Source organism: Halyomorpha halys, unplaced genomic scaffold (genome assembly GCF_000696795.3).
Source record: "Halyomorpha halys isolate HHAL.00 unplaced genomic scaffold, Hhal_1.1 Scaffold69.1, whole genome shotgun sequence".
Classification (NCBI taxonomy): domain Eukaryota; kingdom Metazoa; phylum Arthropoda; class Insecta; order Hemiptera; family Pentatomidae; genus Halyomorpha; species Halyomorpha halys.
In genome coordinates this window covers 665560-681329 of record NW_027108206.1, presented here as the reverse complement: position 1 = coordinate 681329, position 15770 = coordinate 665560, and the positions used below count along the sequence as shown (strand labels likewise).

The following is a 15770-nucleotide window of genomic DNA, read 5'->3' as shown; positions in this document are numbered from 1 at the left end:
GTGAAACCTGTCTGCAATGGACTACCATGGGTCTGACAGATCTGCTCGTTGCTAAGGGGTGCTTACTGAAAAGGGGTTAAAAATGAATATATATGTATATATATATTTATTTATTTGAGGAGAAGAGGGTTGTGGAGTGGGGTCAAATTATAACACAAATAAGTAGAAATGTCTTATTTAATTGTGCCAACGTTTCGGCCAGAATTTGTAGCCTTCATCAGGGCTGTTAGTAGCAGATGAAACACTTGCAGCCAACACTTGGCTGTTTGATCTACTACTAACAGCCCTAATGAAGGCTAGAAATTCTGGCCGAAACGTCACAATTAAATAAGTCATTTCTACTTATTTGTGTTATAATTTGACCGCACCCACCAACCATCTACTCCTCATATAATTTATCTATGGTCAACTATCTCTCATCAATATATATTTATTATTGTTATACATCCTCAATTTAATGTTTTAAAATATCATTACCTGCTTATTCACAAAGCCTTGCTCTTCATTTTTTTGATTATTGTGTATGTTACAATATTGTACATAATTATCTTTAAAAAAATTATTTTAACTTTTAGTTTGGTGAATGTAGTGGTATAGAATCATCTTTATAACTCTTTTCTTTTCTAGGTTTTATATTTCAATTAGTTCTTGTTTTCTAATTTATGAAATAAACAGTTTTATTTATTTATTAATTTATTAGTTGTGCTCATTAGATCTAAAACATTTACATATTATTATATTTGCAGTCCTGGTAAAGGAATTCAAAGTATGCGGATAGATGATGAGCACCGCCTAATTGCAAGGTATGCTGCTCGACTTGCACAAGAAGCTCAAGCAGTAAGTTCATTTTAAACTAAAATTGTGAATTATAAAAGGAGAATTTTAAATGCCAATTTAATATTCTAGTGCTGTTTTTCTTTTTTAAATTGATAAAAAAAACAGGGAAGGAGCCCTATCGAAGGAAACCTAGGATTGGATAACTCCAGGGCACAGCGCGAGTTAATACTTCAACTTGAAGCAAAAAATAGAGAAATCATGCGTGAAATCACTAGACTTAGGTAAGAAGAAGCATTCTTTACTTTTGTTTCTTTAAATCATTGTAGATAGACATTGAGCTATTCAGAAAAATTATTATGCAAACAATTTTCTTTCTTTTATGAAAAGAAGCTATGTGGCACCAGTTTACCTTATCCAGTTCTGTTAAATTGGACTGTTGTTGATATTTTCTTTTAATTTAAATAAGCACTATATAATGTATACAGTGTAATATTTAGCCAAATAAAGTTTAAATACCTGTTTTTTTAACCATGATGACATATTGTCGTCACCTGCATATGCCACTGAATCTATGTATAATATGTATCATCTGATACATGAATGTTATGCGGGTTTTTTAACTGAATTACTGAATAAGGGCTCTAGAAAGTTAATGTATATCATATTTTCTTTAAAACATTTAAACAATGTGAAATAATCCAAAACATTAAAAAAAAAATTGTTACTGGAAGTGTATAAAATAAAATAATACATAAGTAAATAAATTTAAATTTATTTTATTTTTTATAAACAAAGCCATGGACAAGAATCTCTTTTTTAGGAGACAACAGGAGACAGCTTTGAGCTTAGAAGAGAATCCTGCTTTAATGTCAGAGTTGAGAGCACTGCGAAAACGGAAAGAGGAACTTGAGTCACATTTGACTTCTCTTCAAGACTCCAGGAGGCACCTTATGCTTCAATTAGAAGGACTCATGAAGTTGTTGAAGGTATCATAATAATAATTTGTATATGTCCTGACTCAAAAGTTTCTCAATGACTACCAATTTTAATTTCTTTAAGTTCTAGGAATAATTCTACTTTTTTTTTTATAGTTTATTGGCCTACATGATAATATCAATGTGGGCCATATTCAATATTTTTTTAAACACCTTATTTACCCCTAAATTCAATTGGCCTGCTTGGAGTGAGGGCCCCAGAGTGCTCAATTCAGAATGGTGGGTTCGATTCCTACATAGATTATTTAATATTATAGTCCCAAGAAGTGATCATTGTTACTCTCTCTGGTTAGTATGGGACAGTAACCTCTAAATAGCTTTCAGGGGTTTGCGAAATGGCCCACTTACCAGACTAGTTCCCCCTACCAATACCAGTAACAGTAATCTCTAATTAAAACAATATCAATTCAAAACTGTTTTAGTTGATTGTTTATTTTAAGTTTCAATGTTTTGATAATACTGTTATATTAGGTTTTTCTTTAGAGGGTAGCTCTAGAGTTTGTAATCTTTGATTTCCTTTCTTTTATCTACATAAGTAAAGGAGCTCTTATGTGTGGATTTGGAGGTGTACTATTTTGAAGAGCTTTTTGGAGCAATCACAAAAGCTCCTCAATTACATATATATTGGTTGCTCATTACTGTCTTTTCAATATTTTTCTTTCTTTATTTGGCATTGAGTGTTCGCATCAGTCCATTGTTAGAGATTATGATAGCTCTCAAAAGACTTTATCCATGAAGATTGTATATTTCAATGTGTTGAAGATTGTTGAAATATCTCCTTTCTTTGTCGTGAATCCAACTGTGGTTATTCTTTTTCCTTTGGAAAGGTATAGTAGATCAGGCCACTGGTACGGCGACCTTGAGTAGACAAAACACTGGGACAGAATCCTTTTCTAGCCTTTTCTTGAGTAAGTAAATGAATTCTTCGTGTATTTATTTATTGTTTTAAATCTCATTGTTTGTTTTTTCTCTGCTGTATATTTTTAATAGGAAAGTCACAATCCAATCAATTGAATCTTTAGGATTGTAGCCTAAAATAATTGCTGGGTTTTTTTCGACACTAAAGGGTGCTCTAGGAAGAAATTTTAGTAATTAAGGGGAAGATAGTTTACCAAAAATGTAGTTCAGTGCCACCAACCTCACCTTTCTATCTCAATCTGTTAAGATAGGTTCCAAATCTGTCTGTCCTACCTCTTCAATTTCCCCTTCTGAATTGTCTTTTTCAGACTTTGTAGATGCTATTTCTTGGTCACTCAAATTCAGTATCCTGGATTGTTAACAACCAACCACTCACTGAAATCATTTTCATCGCTTTGTGCAAATCCTAAAACCATGGTACATATTTTTGCCACTTTATTTATATAGTAGTCTTCATTATCATTAGTAATTTCTTCATTAGCACTTAGTTCGTTAGGCTATAATTTATCCCAGGCTCTTAGTATATTTTTTTCAGTTGAGTTCATATTATTCATAAAATTAATTAGAATGTTGATTGTCCTGCTGAATACGTTTTTCATGAGTTAACACCTATAAACACTTCAAAATTTGACCTTTTGTGGTTAAATTCAATTAACAACAGTTACACATAATTTGAACCCTGATACAAACTTTAATCGCTTTGAGATAACAGTTACTATCCACTGCCTCTAACTATAAGTTGGCTTTTTTAGCCCAATGAAATAATACACCTAAACTTGGAGATATCTCAGTATTCAGGCGTTTTGGTATTTGATTTAACTCTATTTCCTAATTACTACATTGTTATAACCTCCTCTATGCCATAATAAACAAAAATAAATAAAATAAAATTTGTTGGACAAACAATAAATACCATTCCAAATGAATAACACTGTGTTTGCAGTAGATACCCCTTTAGAAAAAGTTTTGAAGAACAAAACCATTGATACAAAATACCAAAACTTGTTTTTAAAAAAATACTAGATTCTCTTATTATCTAAGGGTTTTAGAGTTCCCAATCTCAGTAGTTCTTTAAAATCTAAAAAACTATCATTGTAAAAATGGATGTGCTGTTGGAAAACTGGAAATGAAGCAAATTTATGAAATCTCCAAGGTTTGTACCTCGAAAATTCATAGCATGAGATTTTACCAAATATTCCTGAAAATTATTAATTTTTACTAGTTTACTTCGCTATGATTGCTATGATTGCCTAATGAAGTGATATTTTCATACAAATTATTAGTTATTTTATAGAAAATTCCTCTTTAATTCCAAAATTGGTTATAAAAGTTGATAAATGTTTTGTTAGGCTAGAGAAATTTGTATTTAAAAAAAAAAAGAATGTGTTTTTCTTAAAAAATTTCTTGACAATGAATGAAATAGAAAAGTATAGTTGATGGCTACTAAATTTTCGGAAAACTATCCTTCCCTCAATAACTTGAATTTCCTCCTAGTGAGCCCTGTATATATAAAAGTACACAAAGTATATAATTTTTAAAAAAATAATGAAGAATATAACTAGTAATAACAAGTGGCAAAAACATATAAGGATTGACATAGAGGCATACAATAAATTTAAAAAGGGTTTGACAGTTGACGATAGTCAGTGCTAGGTCTTTGAGCCCACTCCAGCATATATTAACTAAATTCATACGTTATCTGTCTATTATATAAATATTATAATATAAAAATAGTATAAAAAGTATTTTAAATTCTTTAAAACACCACTTGATCTTCTAAGGTTGACCAGTCTCAAAATTATATCATTGTCAACAGTTGAAGAGGGAGAGAGTGGAAAACCTCTCCAGTAACACTCCGGCCTTAGAGCCCAGCTCCGTCTTTATCTGGTCCAACAAGGATTATATGGGTCATCATTACAAAGTATGTTAAAGGGTTAATGAAATGTTTTTGTGATCTCTCTGGATTGTATTGCTGCTCCCACAGAGCCAGGTACATGCATTGATGTCCATTGGGGTATGCAGTGTGCTCTTATGTTTTTTTGAATTTCCTAAGATCCTTAAAAGGAAGTTCTTTATCATTCAGTTTGGTATACTAATGGTTTAGTGAACCCTATCCTATATCATCAGAACAAAGTTGCATAAGTGGCCGCAGCTTTCATTTTTTTTCCACTTGCTTTCAGTGAACTGTCGAAAATACAAGTTTATATGCAGGATGAGTGCAGTCCACAATATATAGGCCCTATTTGAGTGCCGGCTTGCTGTTAAATAGACAATGGATAATGCTGCCAGGTGAAGCTCATCTTTTTTTTTTTTCAGTGTAACTATTCTCTTTTAATTTTGTATATTGTTTTATTATTATAGAATTTTTTATTTGGTGTAAACAATTTTTTTAATAATCATAAAAAAAAGTTTAAAAATTAAATTTAATAATATATTTTTTTATTTTCTGAATTTCCTAATCAATTTTATTCAATTTTTTTTCCGTATTATTTTTTATGTAAACTTTAATTATTTTTGGCAAAATATACCTTATTTTTCAGTTTTATATTTCTGAGGACATTTATGATGTAACGTTTAAACAGTTGCTATGTACAGTAAACTCATTATAGTAAGAGTGTTTAATTAATATTAAATGCCCTGTATAGTTCATATTAAGATGTATGTCTTTGGAGGACACAAACATCCAGCCACCTAATACCACTGAATGTGGCATGGTTATCACTCATCAAACTTATCACCTTTGTGATTAGCTCTTCTTTCAGATCTTTGCCCTGGGAATATGGATAACCATCACTCTATATCTTGCAGCTACTTCACAGAAGTTCCTGGATATTTTGAACCTCCCCCCTCCCCAGAAGTGAAATGCCTGAAACCCTGACCATATCCTGAGATATTAACCATATGCTTGTCTTCTTGTGCACATTGAGTTTATAAAATTGCTCATTGGCTATACTGAAAAGAAAGAATAAAACCATGCTATACCTTTGGTTTTTGAAGAAAATTATCTTTAGAGAATATTTTAAGGTTCCAAATTTTCATTAATTTTGTTCCGAGGACTTATTAAATTATTACAATGATCAATTTGTGTACCAAACTGGAGTTTCAAGGCAAGATAATGTGGTTATAACCCTCCTTTTTGAGGTCAGTTCTGATGGATATAATTATTATTTGGAGCAAATAAACTTATGTTGCTCCAGGCTACCATCTTTTTTTCTATACCTCATATCCTAAATGAGAGTTTTTGTTCCACTTCTATCTTAATAATGATTTTTATGGCTGTGTGGATTGTTCTAATTATCTTTGAAGGAACCCATAATGGTTTTCATGAATATATTAGTTATCAAAGCAGCAGTAACTTTCTTGTGACCACATCTACTTGCTTATACAAGATCCCTCTGAATTTGAAACAACTGGATGCCAAGCAGGATATACAAATGTTCAAGGTTTTTTCATTAAATTATTATTTTTCTTTCAAGATCTCTTTTGGGTTCTTTACTGTAACACTAATAAAAATAAACTCCACATCGAAGCTGACTAGCAGATCGTTACTGTATATAATGCCTTTTAGTTGATCTATAGAGTGTGTAGAGTTTTTTAAGTTACATGGTGCCTGTCCAATATGGGGTTTGAGCTGTACAGCCAATTATTTACTTACTTTAGAGGTATGAGTGTCTGTATGAAACAGTCAGTCTCAATGATGTTCCTGTTTTATTAATTACAAGTTGGTCATACAGTTTAGGTATTTTCAAATTTCCTAAAGCAGCTTCTTGTTCAGTTTTCTAAAAACTAAAGGCCTTAGCAGCTCTTATCGTACTTCTTATCTCATATCTTCTGATGGTTCTTATCTATATTCATCATAAGGGTGTTATTACTTTTGTTCGCCTTAAATATAGCTCTATCCTTGTTTGTTCTCATTTCTTTGTCTATCCTCAGAGCTTTTTTTTCTGCATTTTTTAACTTCACCTTCACTTTTTTTCTGAAACCTCTAACAGGGCAACATATTGTGGAATTTTTTATTTGGTTTTCAAATGTGTCCTTGAGCAATAATGCACATTTGTATATCTGCTGGACTTTTCCAATTTGATATGCCTTTTTATTTCTAAAAACAAAAGTGCCCTGTTCTCTATTTTTGCTAAAAAATGTAACTACTTTTTAATGTTGTTGTTGCAGTGTATGAAATTTTCCAGTCCATGTATGTACCTCGATACCATAGAGTTTAGCTAATGGTAAATGATTTATTCATTTCTTGGTTATCTCCATTGTAATTGTTATTTGTTTGGTTATAAAAAAATTTGATGAAAAAAAGGCTCAGTTAAATCTGACAGAACTTGTTATTATTATGTAGTTATAAATAAAAGAAATTTTAAAAAGTTTTTATATTGTTGATTCACTTTCCTGAAGATATTTCATAAACCATTTTTATACCTGCTGATCAATATTATTATTGAAGTATTTTTTTATATTATTTTTTCCCCAATTTTCAGAATCATCAAAATTCTCCGAAGTCAACTCCTAATACTTCTCCTAGATCCAGTAAATCACCACCACCATCCTCCAGGTAATATAACAAATAATTTATATAATTTTAAGAACACACTCCAATATAGTGAAATAATAATACTTGAGTAAGTTCATGTATTGAGGCTGAATCTCCATTAACTTCTAAACAAATTAATATTCAATGTTATTTATATTTATTTTTATATTTCATATAGCTTTATGTATGAAATGGCTAGCTCTATTTATAATTCATGGGAAGGTGATCAGGATGGCAGTAAAAGGAAAACAGAGTAGTGAAAAGTCATTTAATGTATGCCAATGTTTCTGTCCTCTTCTTTGCATTATTCTTTATTATATTGTTTGTAGCCCCAAATAAGGTCTCCAAAGTGGACTTAAATAGCATAAATTAAACTGTTCTGCTCTAATATGTGTTTTGTTGTAACCACACACCCCTCTCCTGACTATATATCATCTAGATATATTTATTTACATTCCCTTCTTCTGTTGCTCCCTACTTGGAAGATTAACTACTTGGAGTCTTTCTGGAGTTCATATTGTGATCACATCATCCATTATTATAACCAATGATTTAGAGCTTAGAATATTGCCCTACCTTACTTATAAAAACTTATAATAAATTATTCAGGAAAAAAATGGATGTTTTTGCATGTAATTCTCAGGTTTGTCTTCATTTGCTTCCACAATTTCATTACTCATTTAGCATCTAGGAGTTCATGAAAGTACTCTTGCAAACTTATATATATATATAAATATATATATATATATTTGTAAGAAGGATGTATATTCTTTACAAATTTCAGAGTATATTCATCATCTGCTTCACTTCTCATGTTCTTCATTACCTTATTAAATAGATTTAGAATTTTTTAATCTTTTTTCTCTCTGAATTTATCACATTCCTTGATTCCTGTGATTTTTCCTTGGGCTGTATATCTTCTCTTTGGTTTCCTGTACATTCTTGCAGTCTCTCATTTAAGAATTTCTTTTCTATTTCTATCCTTTACTTTTTCAAATCTCATTTCTTCCATTTTATGCAAGTATGTATTATTTGCAGTTATAGTTTTGCATGCTGCAGCATAGGAAATCCTGTCATCTAAATAGTGAACATTCATTGTTTGATTGTTTTGTTTTAAGGGGATCATATGTGCCAGCATAAAGATGATTTTACATTCAATTTCAAAAAGTAATAATCCTATACCATCACTTTCCATACTAAATATAATTCATGAAATTTTCTAACAAACATTGTAACAACTTACTTACTATTACTTTAGGTATATGAAATTGTTATTTACTCTTTAGATCAGCACCACCTACACCAACACCTAATTCGGCTCTTGATGGGAATGATATTAGGACACCATTTGGCGGCTCTTCTTGTCACCTTGGTAATATTACATTTGTCATTGTTCATGTTGTATAATGATTTGAAAATTAATAATTAATAGCATAATGATTTAATTTATCATAAATTGAATAATTTGTTTTTATAGGTCCTAAATATATGTTTTTCCATAGATCCTTGGTTAAATCAGTTTTATGTATTATTTCAGGAATATCAGTATCAAATGTCATTTAGTCCTATTTATTATTTAGTTACTATGACAAACAAAAAAAAAAAAGTTTTATAACTAAATAAATTTAAATTTATTTAATAAATATATGTATGTTTTCAGTTATAATTATACACATTTTTTTAAATTGATGCAGATATTGTTGACTGTAAAGGTAATCAAGGAAAAGATAGTTGGGGGTGTGGTCAGGGGAAAAACACGCAATAAGGTGTAATATTACTTAAACTAACAACCCCCATGCGTGTTGGGGCGTGCATCCCAGAGCACTCAGTTTGGAACGTTGTGGGTTCGATTCCCACCTGGGACAGTTAATATTAATTTTTCGGCGATTCTGAGAAATATGTCTTGACACTTCCACCTTGGTTAGTATGCAGCGGCAATTTCAAAGTAGCCGCTAGGGGTTGTCATGGTGGATTACCAGGCCCACTTGCCGGACTAGTTCCAACACCAATACCAATAGGTCACTAGTACACATGTTGTTCCAGATAATATGTAAAATATGTAAATTACAATTTTTAAAATAGTTTGATTAGGATCTAATAGATTATAGAAAGGCTTGAAAAATACGTTTAGGCCTCACTCACCACTTAATCGAGAAATAATTAGTGAAAAATCTGATCCCTATAGCCCTGATTCTGTTCCACATTCCATGAGATTGAGAAATTTTGGGGAACACTTAATCAATTTCAGTATAATTAAGTTCAAATATGTCCATAAAGTTTTAGAATTATAAATAAATACATTTCTAAACATATAAAACATCTATTTATTATTAACAACAATTAATGGCAATTATAAAACTGCTCTAAACAATTTTAGTATGCCATTTGTATCAGTGACCCCTAGCAAGTTCATGCATTTAATATTTTTCAGAATAGGCATTGGTGCGTATGGTGTACCTACCTATTATTTTGTGATTTCAGCAAAAAACACTAGAAATAAATATTAAACATCAAAAAGGATAAATAGGCACATAAAATACATTTTAATAATTTTATCCTATTATGGGTTAATGTTTTTCAACATTTTTGCCAAGCTGTAGTCCTTTATTAGGAAGCTGAACTAGTATGGAACAACAAGATAGCAGAAATTTACAAAAAATGAGTTTGTAATGCGAAAAATACATATGCTTGAAAACAAAAATGTATTAGAATTAATAAAATATACAATCAAGTGGTAACTGTTGCTGTTGTTAATTTTTCATTTCATCACCTTTTTTCAGATTATAAATTATGATAAATACATTTTATGTTTCATATCTACACTTTATGGATTATTAACTGGTTAACATTTTATTAATAATAAGTTAATTATTTTTTTTTTATTTAATGCTTTAATATTAACCTAATACATTATTTCAAGCAAACTTATCAAGAATTGACAGTATTTTCTGAATTATGAAGGTAAATCAGAGCTTTTGCTAACAGGTCAGATATTCCCAAGTTCAGCTTGTGAAACCTATTTAGGCCTTATATGTTAATTTCCAAAAGGACCTATCAAGGTTGATAAATTCTCTCTTCTCTCTATTGATAACAATACCACTAATCCTACCTCTGTTTTCCTTCTAACCATTGATGTAAATATTTTAGTGTTGGCACATTTTAAGATACCTGTCTGTCTCTTTTTCCACAGTGTCTATAAATATACAGAAATTTTTCTACTTAAAATCTGCGGTAAAGTTATTGAATTCATTCCTATTTCTAACTCAGAATAAATATCAATATTAGTAACAGAGTAATTATTCATAATCTCTACTGGAGCTGATAGAATTAGGTACACTTAACTAGCCTTTATTAGGTGTACAAAGCTATTATACTTTTCATTTTTATCACTCCGATACTCTAGTATCATCTCCTAGATTTATAGTAATAGTTAATTACCTCTTGAAAAATGTAATTTTTTTGTTCACTTACAAAAATAAATCTAATTCAATAATTTTGTTTTTAGTTTCAAATTCTGCATCAACCATGGGTGGTCGTAGTCTTTGTAATGATTTATTAGAAGCTGCAGATTCTGTAACTAATGCAATGTCTTCACTTGTTAGAGAACTTAATTCTGGTAAATTACTTCTATTAACGTATTTCCAAGTATCAATATGTTTTTAACATTTATATACTATAACATCATCTTTCTATTTATCATTTAATAGTGAATCAATCATTGCTATAGATATTTACAAAATATGAAATTTACTATTAAAAGAACTTAAATTATGATGAAGTGAGGTTAGATTAAGGAAATTTATCTTGCTAATTTACTGTTCAATTTAGATTGGAAGGTCTGTGTTAAATTTAATTATCCTGGCAATGAATGCACATATTTGTTCTACTTTTCCTATTTGGGGATTGCCATGTATTATGTGTGCATTGTAACATTTATATACTTATTTGTATCAAATAAATCAGCAAAACAAATCATCAGCAATCAATCTTATATTTCAGTGCATGAAGTCTAGTATATAGGTTCATATGAAACTAAAGGATGATTCTAATTTTATTAAGTTTTTATGTCTTTGGTTCCTTTTTTCTAAATTAAAGTTCTTTGTATATATCATTATTATGTAAACTTGGCCTATCGTGACAAATAATGATTCTGATTTATAACAACGCTCTAAGCTTGAGCTTGATATATGATATACAATTTCACTTTTAGAAGAAGAAATAAAACCTATAGATCTTGAAAATTATCTGTTAATTAAATAATGTATGCCATTCTCTATGTATATTCTCAAAAAAAAGAAAGAAATTCATGAAAATTTATTGCATATTGACAGCTTTTAAATATATCTATCCATTTTGGTATTGAATAATTTTTTTAGACCATCAATTCCTTCAAAATTGACATTTATATTCTTTATTTGTTAGGTTCAGACCAGGATGAAACTCCTATTGAAGATAGGTTCCAGAAAACAATAGGTAATTGTAATATTGTTAGCATTTCTATCAACTGGTTCTTAATGTTTCCTTACAAACATGCAATAATCTTTATTTCAGATTTTGAAAACAGTGAAAATGACTGGAAAGAAAGTGGAGGATACAATGGACAAGTTATTACAGTTTGTATTATTTTTTTGTTTACTTTTCCACTTTAGAGATTTAGCAGTTTTAATTCAAATTTTATTATGAGACTGATTATTTTTTGTTAAATGTGTAAAAATATTAAACCAATATTTTCATAAATTTGAGCTTTTTGTTGTAAAAACTGAAGGAGTATAAGTCTACTGCCTAAGTTGTTGCCATAATAGATGTTGATGTATTTAGGCGTATGATTATCAGCCATATTTAATTCTATTATATTCTAAAAACTGAATCATTATCATTTTTATCTTGTAAATCTTTGAAATTGCATTTGTAATAGCTCTTACTTTTAGATTCTAATAAAATTAATACAATCCATTCGTTCATTATGTGTGGTCAATATAACCATATACCTATCATAAATGGTGTTTTTCTTTGGTATAATCTCTTGATCCAATTACTTTATTATTTTGTTTACTGAAGTCTCCTCATCATTATTTTTTTGCCTTAATGATCACATACATTCCAATCTGATTACTTTACTGAGTGCATTGGGGTGTCGTCTGGTTTGTATTCGTCAGTATTGTATAACTGTGTGATACTTTACTGAATGAAGGCCTCAACGAGTCCTTCATGGAGGAGATAATATTCAGTTTGGTGATATGTCCTAAGATCATTCCAGAAAATTTATAATTATCTCCTCTCTATTTAACTTTGTTCTGATACCATATTATGTTATTTTAAACAAATTAATTTAAGTTTAAATTACCTAATTACTAAAGATGAAACACAATCTATATCTAGACCTACCTATCTATTTTATGTTAGTATTGCCACTGTACAACAGTTTTATTCTTTGTTAAATGTCTACATCGTTGGTGAGGAAAGATTTTTTTTTTTAAATATAAATATTTTAAAGATGAAACTTATCTTTTGTTATTTATTATATGTTTTTGTTATATTAACTGCTGTATTCTAGATAACTATTTGTATTCCTCTTGACTGAGACCATTTGTTGTCAGGGGCAGATTTATTTTTGGAACTCTCTCCCAACCAAATAGAACATTTGCATGTGTGCACTTCTGTGTTATACTTAAAATATATATATATTATCGTTTGATTTGAAAAAATTAGGTATTTTTCTACAATAAAATTATTTAAATTAAAAAAATTAAATTAAAACGTGGTGCCTATCATGGAGTCCCCTTAGTAAGTAGACTGCTCCACCTTGTCGATAGACTCCTTTCTCTTGATAATATATAATACTTTTTCAGTTGTTTTATTTTCTTTGAAATAGATGACTATATAAAACATTTATTTGTTTAGGGCACTCTCAAGTTGGAGTATAAGTGTTTGATTGGAGGTATTTTTTTTTTCAAGTTGCAATCAGAAAAATTGTATAGTTCTTTTATTTTTTCAGAAAGATTCATTGAGCAACAAGGAAGAACAATCAGTTAACAACCATTCTGTAAGCCCCTTATTATTCTATTATTACCTATTATAGGTTTTAATTTAGTTATTAATTGATTAATTTTTAAGTCTAAAGTACACTAAAATATGAACTTCACCAAAAAAATTTTTTTAATGGATTTGGCATGGGTGTCTACATGTAGGCGACAATAGGCACTGTTACACTATATTGAAGTTTGGATCATAGCTATAATTTACAATACTTTTTCTAATAATACATGTATTTAGAGTTTTTAATTACCTTTATTGTCCTTTAATTTGAGTAAAACAAAGTGTAAATTGTGCAAGTTACTGAAATCTCAAAACACTTTCAACAAACTAATAATAATGAGTAAAATTTTGCCAATAGGTCATTTCTTATATATTTTATAATGAAACAGTTGTTCAAACCAATCTAAGTGCATTGGGATTGCTAAAAATATCCGCTTACTTATTATACACTCGAAGTTGTGTCATCTGTAGGTGACAATAGCTGCTAGACGGTTAAGTAATAAATACTTCATGTGTAAATAAAATTCAATATTTGTCCCTTTTTTAAAAAATATATCCACTGCAGATTAAATAATAACTAATTTTTATTTTACAATTATTAGAATACGGAATTATGTAATAAACTTGTATATATATGATTTCATCATTTTCTTTTTCTTCACAGCTGACAAGACGATCCAGTGAATCAGACTGGGACCAGCTGAGGTGGTCTAACAGATAAATTTAAGTATTATATTAGCTTGTATATGTGTAATATGATGATATACATAAGTGGTTATTTATTATTTTATGTACTATGTCCTCCACAACTTTCATTTCCTTGGTGACTGATTGATATACCATTTATCACTGATGTATTATGTATATATCTTTATATGGTAGGATCATGGTTTAAGTAAATTCGTAACCATCTCTAAGTATCAACTAGTCCATTGATAGTTCATAGATTAAAAGGTATGTCATAACTGAATAAATGCTTAGTAACTTCATACATTCTTGTATTTTTCCATCTAAAAAAAAAAAAAATTGGCAAGTATAATTTAAAAAATTTCATTAGTCTATTACAACCTTAAAAATATAAAGCTATTCACAGACTTTTGTTTTCCCTGTGAATTTTAGGGAAAAATTACAGGTTAAATTTTTAATAATTTTGAATTTGTCACTATTTCAATAATTCAAAAAGACAAATTTTTATTCTATGCGAAGAACAAATGTTTGTGTTTTATCGCCTTTAATTATTTAAATTATCAAGCAGGCTGAAATTTCCTGATGCTGGTAGTTAGTTTTACACCTATAGGTGATTACATAAGAAAAGGTCCTATTATATATCCATCAGCTGCAAATCTGTTCAATTGGTATGTAATTCAGTCAGAGCTTTTATTGATAATGTGGAATTATAGTTTTATAAGTTCCTCTTGCTTGAAAATGTTGAGGGGTCTGTATTTTTTTAATTTTATTTTTCTATGTATGAGTCCAAATAATTGGAGAAAACACTGTGAGAAGGAAGATAGGTAGTGCTTTTACTCAAAATGAATTTAAATTGATAAACTAAATTCTGGGAAACTAGGGTTTCTGTTCCCTGTAGATAAGCATCAGTTTGTTTCAAATCACTAAAATATCAACTTTAACTAAATTAAAATTGTTTACTGGTCTGCTAGAGGGGCCTTGGCTTCCTTCATGTTACCTTTAATTTCAGTGTTCCTCCGCCTAATTATCTTTTATTACTAGGTGAAGCTGTTGTTGTATAAGCTGTATAACATTTGTATTAAAAAATAAGATTTACATCTATACTTTGAATTAAAACGCGTTAAAAATTATCTCAGTTTTGACATTACCATTTGTCTTTATTTTCATTATTTATTCAAAAGTAACATTGTTTGACATGATTACTATAGATTTAGAACCTTCTAATGAATTTTAAAAGATCCAATCTAATCATTCTTTGTAACTTTAAATAAATTATGAGCAAACAAATTTTTATCAGCTATTTCTTAATAAATAAAAAGTGGTTCTTGAAAAAGTCTGATTTTTATATTCTGTCTGGTCACTTATATTTTTAAAAACATTATTATTGATTTTACTAGATAATAGACAGCTTTTGACTTCAGCTCACCCAAGACATAAGATAAGTAAATCCTATACAAGTTTTGACCTTAACTAGCATGGTTACTTGATAATAAGTTGATGTTGGGCAGATTAGCTAGGATTTCATTAAAGGTGTAAAATAAAACAGAAAAGAGGTATCAGACATCTCTAAGGACAGGAGGGAGTAATTAAGGACTAGAAATAGAACTTGGTGGTGGAATAAATCAGCAACCTTTGGTATGGCCTTTAACTGGCTAGTTCCATGATATTTTCTTTGTAACTATCAGACTAGTACTTCTTTAAAAACTTTCAGTGATGAAATATTGTAAAATAGTGTTAGTTATAATTCTTAATTTCATAGATCTTTAAATTATACTTATAAACTTTGTTGTCTAATTGTAGCATCAAATCATTATTTTATT

The 15770-nt window shown here is 29.4% G+C and overlaps 1 protein-coding gene across 1 annotated transcript in view; it reads left to right on the top strand.

Annotated features, from left to right (window-relative positions):
• Window positions 1–15268, top strand: part of Dyb (Dystrobrevin) — a 31298-nt gene extending 16030 nt beyond the window's left edge. The window contains exons 10-19 of the mRNA XM_014438867.3: window positions 747–837; window positions 943–1058; window positions 1598–1763; window positions 7175–7248; window positions 8514–8599; window positions 10733–10843; window positions 11650–11700; window positions 11779–11840; window positions 13223–13270; window positions 13928–15268. Coding sequence (XP_014294353.1) covers window positions 747–837; window positions 943–1058; window positions 1598–1763; window positions 7175–7248; window positions 8514–8599; window positions 10733–10843; window positions 11650–11700; window positions 11779–11840; window positions 13223–13270; window positions 13928–13984 — 862 coding nt within the window. The 3' untranslated portion in view covers window positions 13985–15268. The remainder of the gene's footprint in view (window positions 1–746; window positions 838–942; window positions 1059–1597; window positions 1764–7174; window positions 7249–8513; window positions 8600–10732; window positions 10844–11649; window positions 11701–11778; window positions 11841–13222; window positions 13271–13927) is intronic.
• Window positions 15269–15770: the final 502 nt, after the last annotated feature.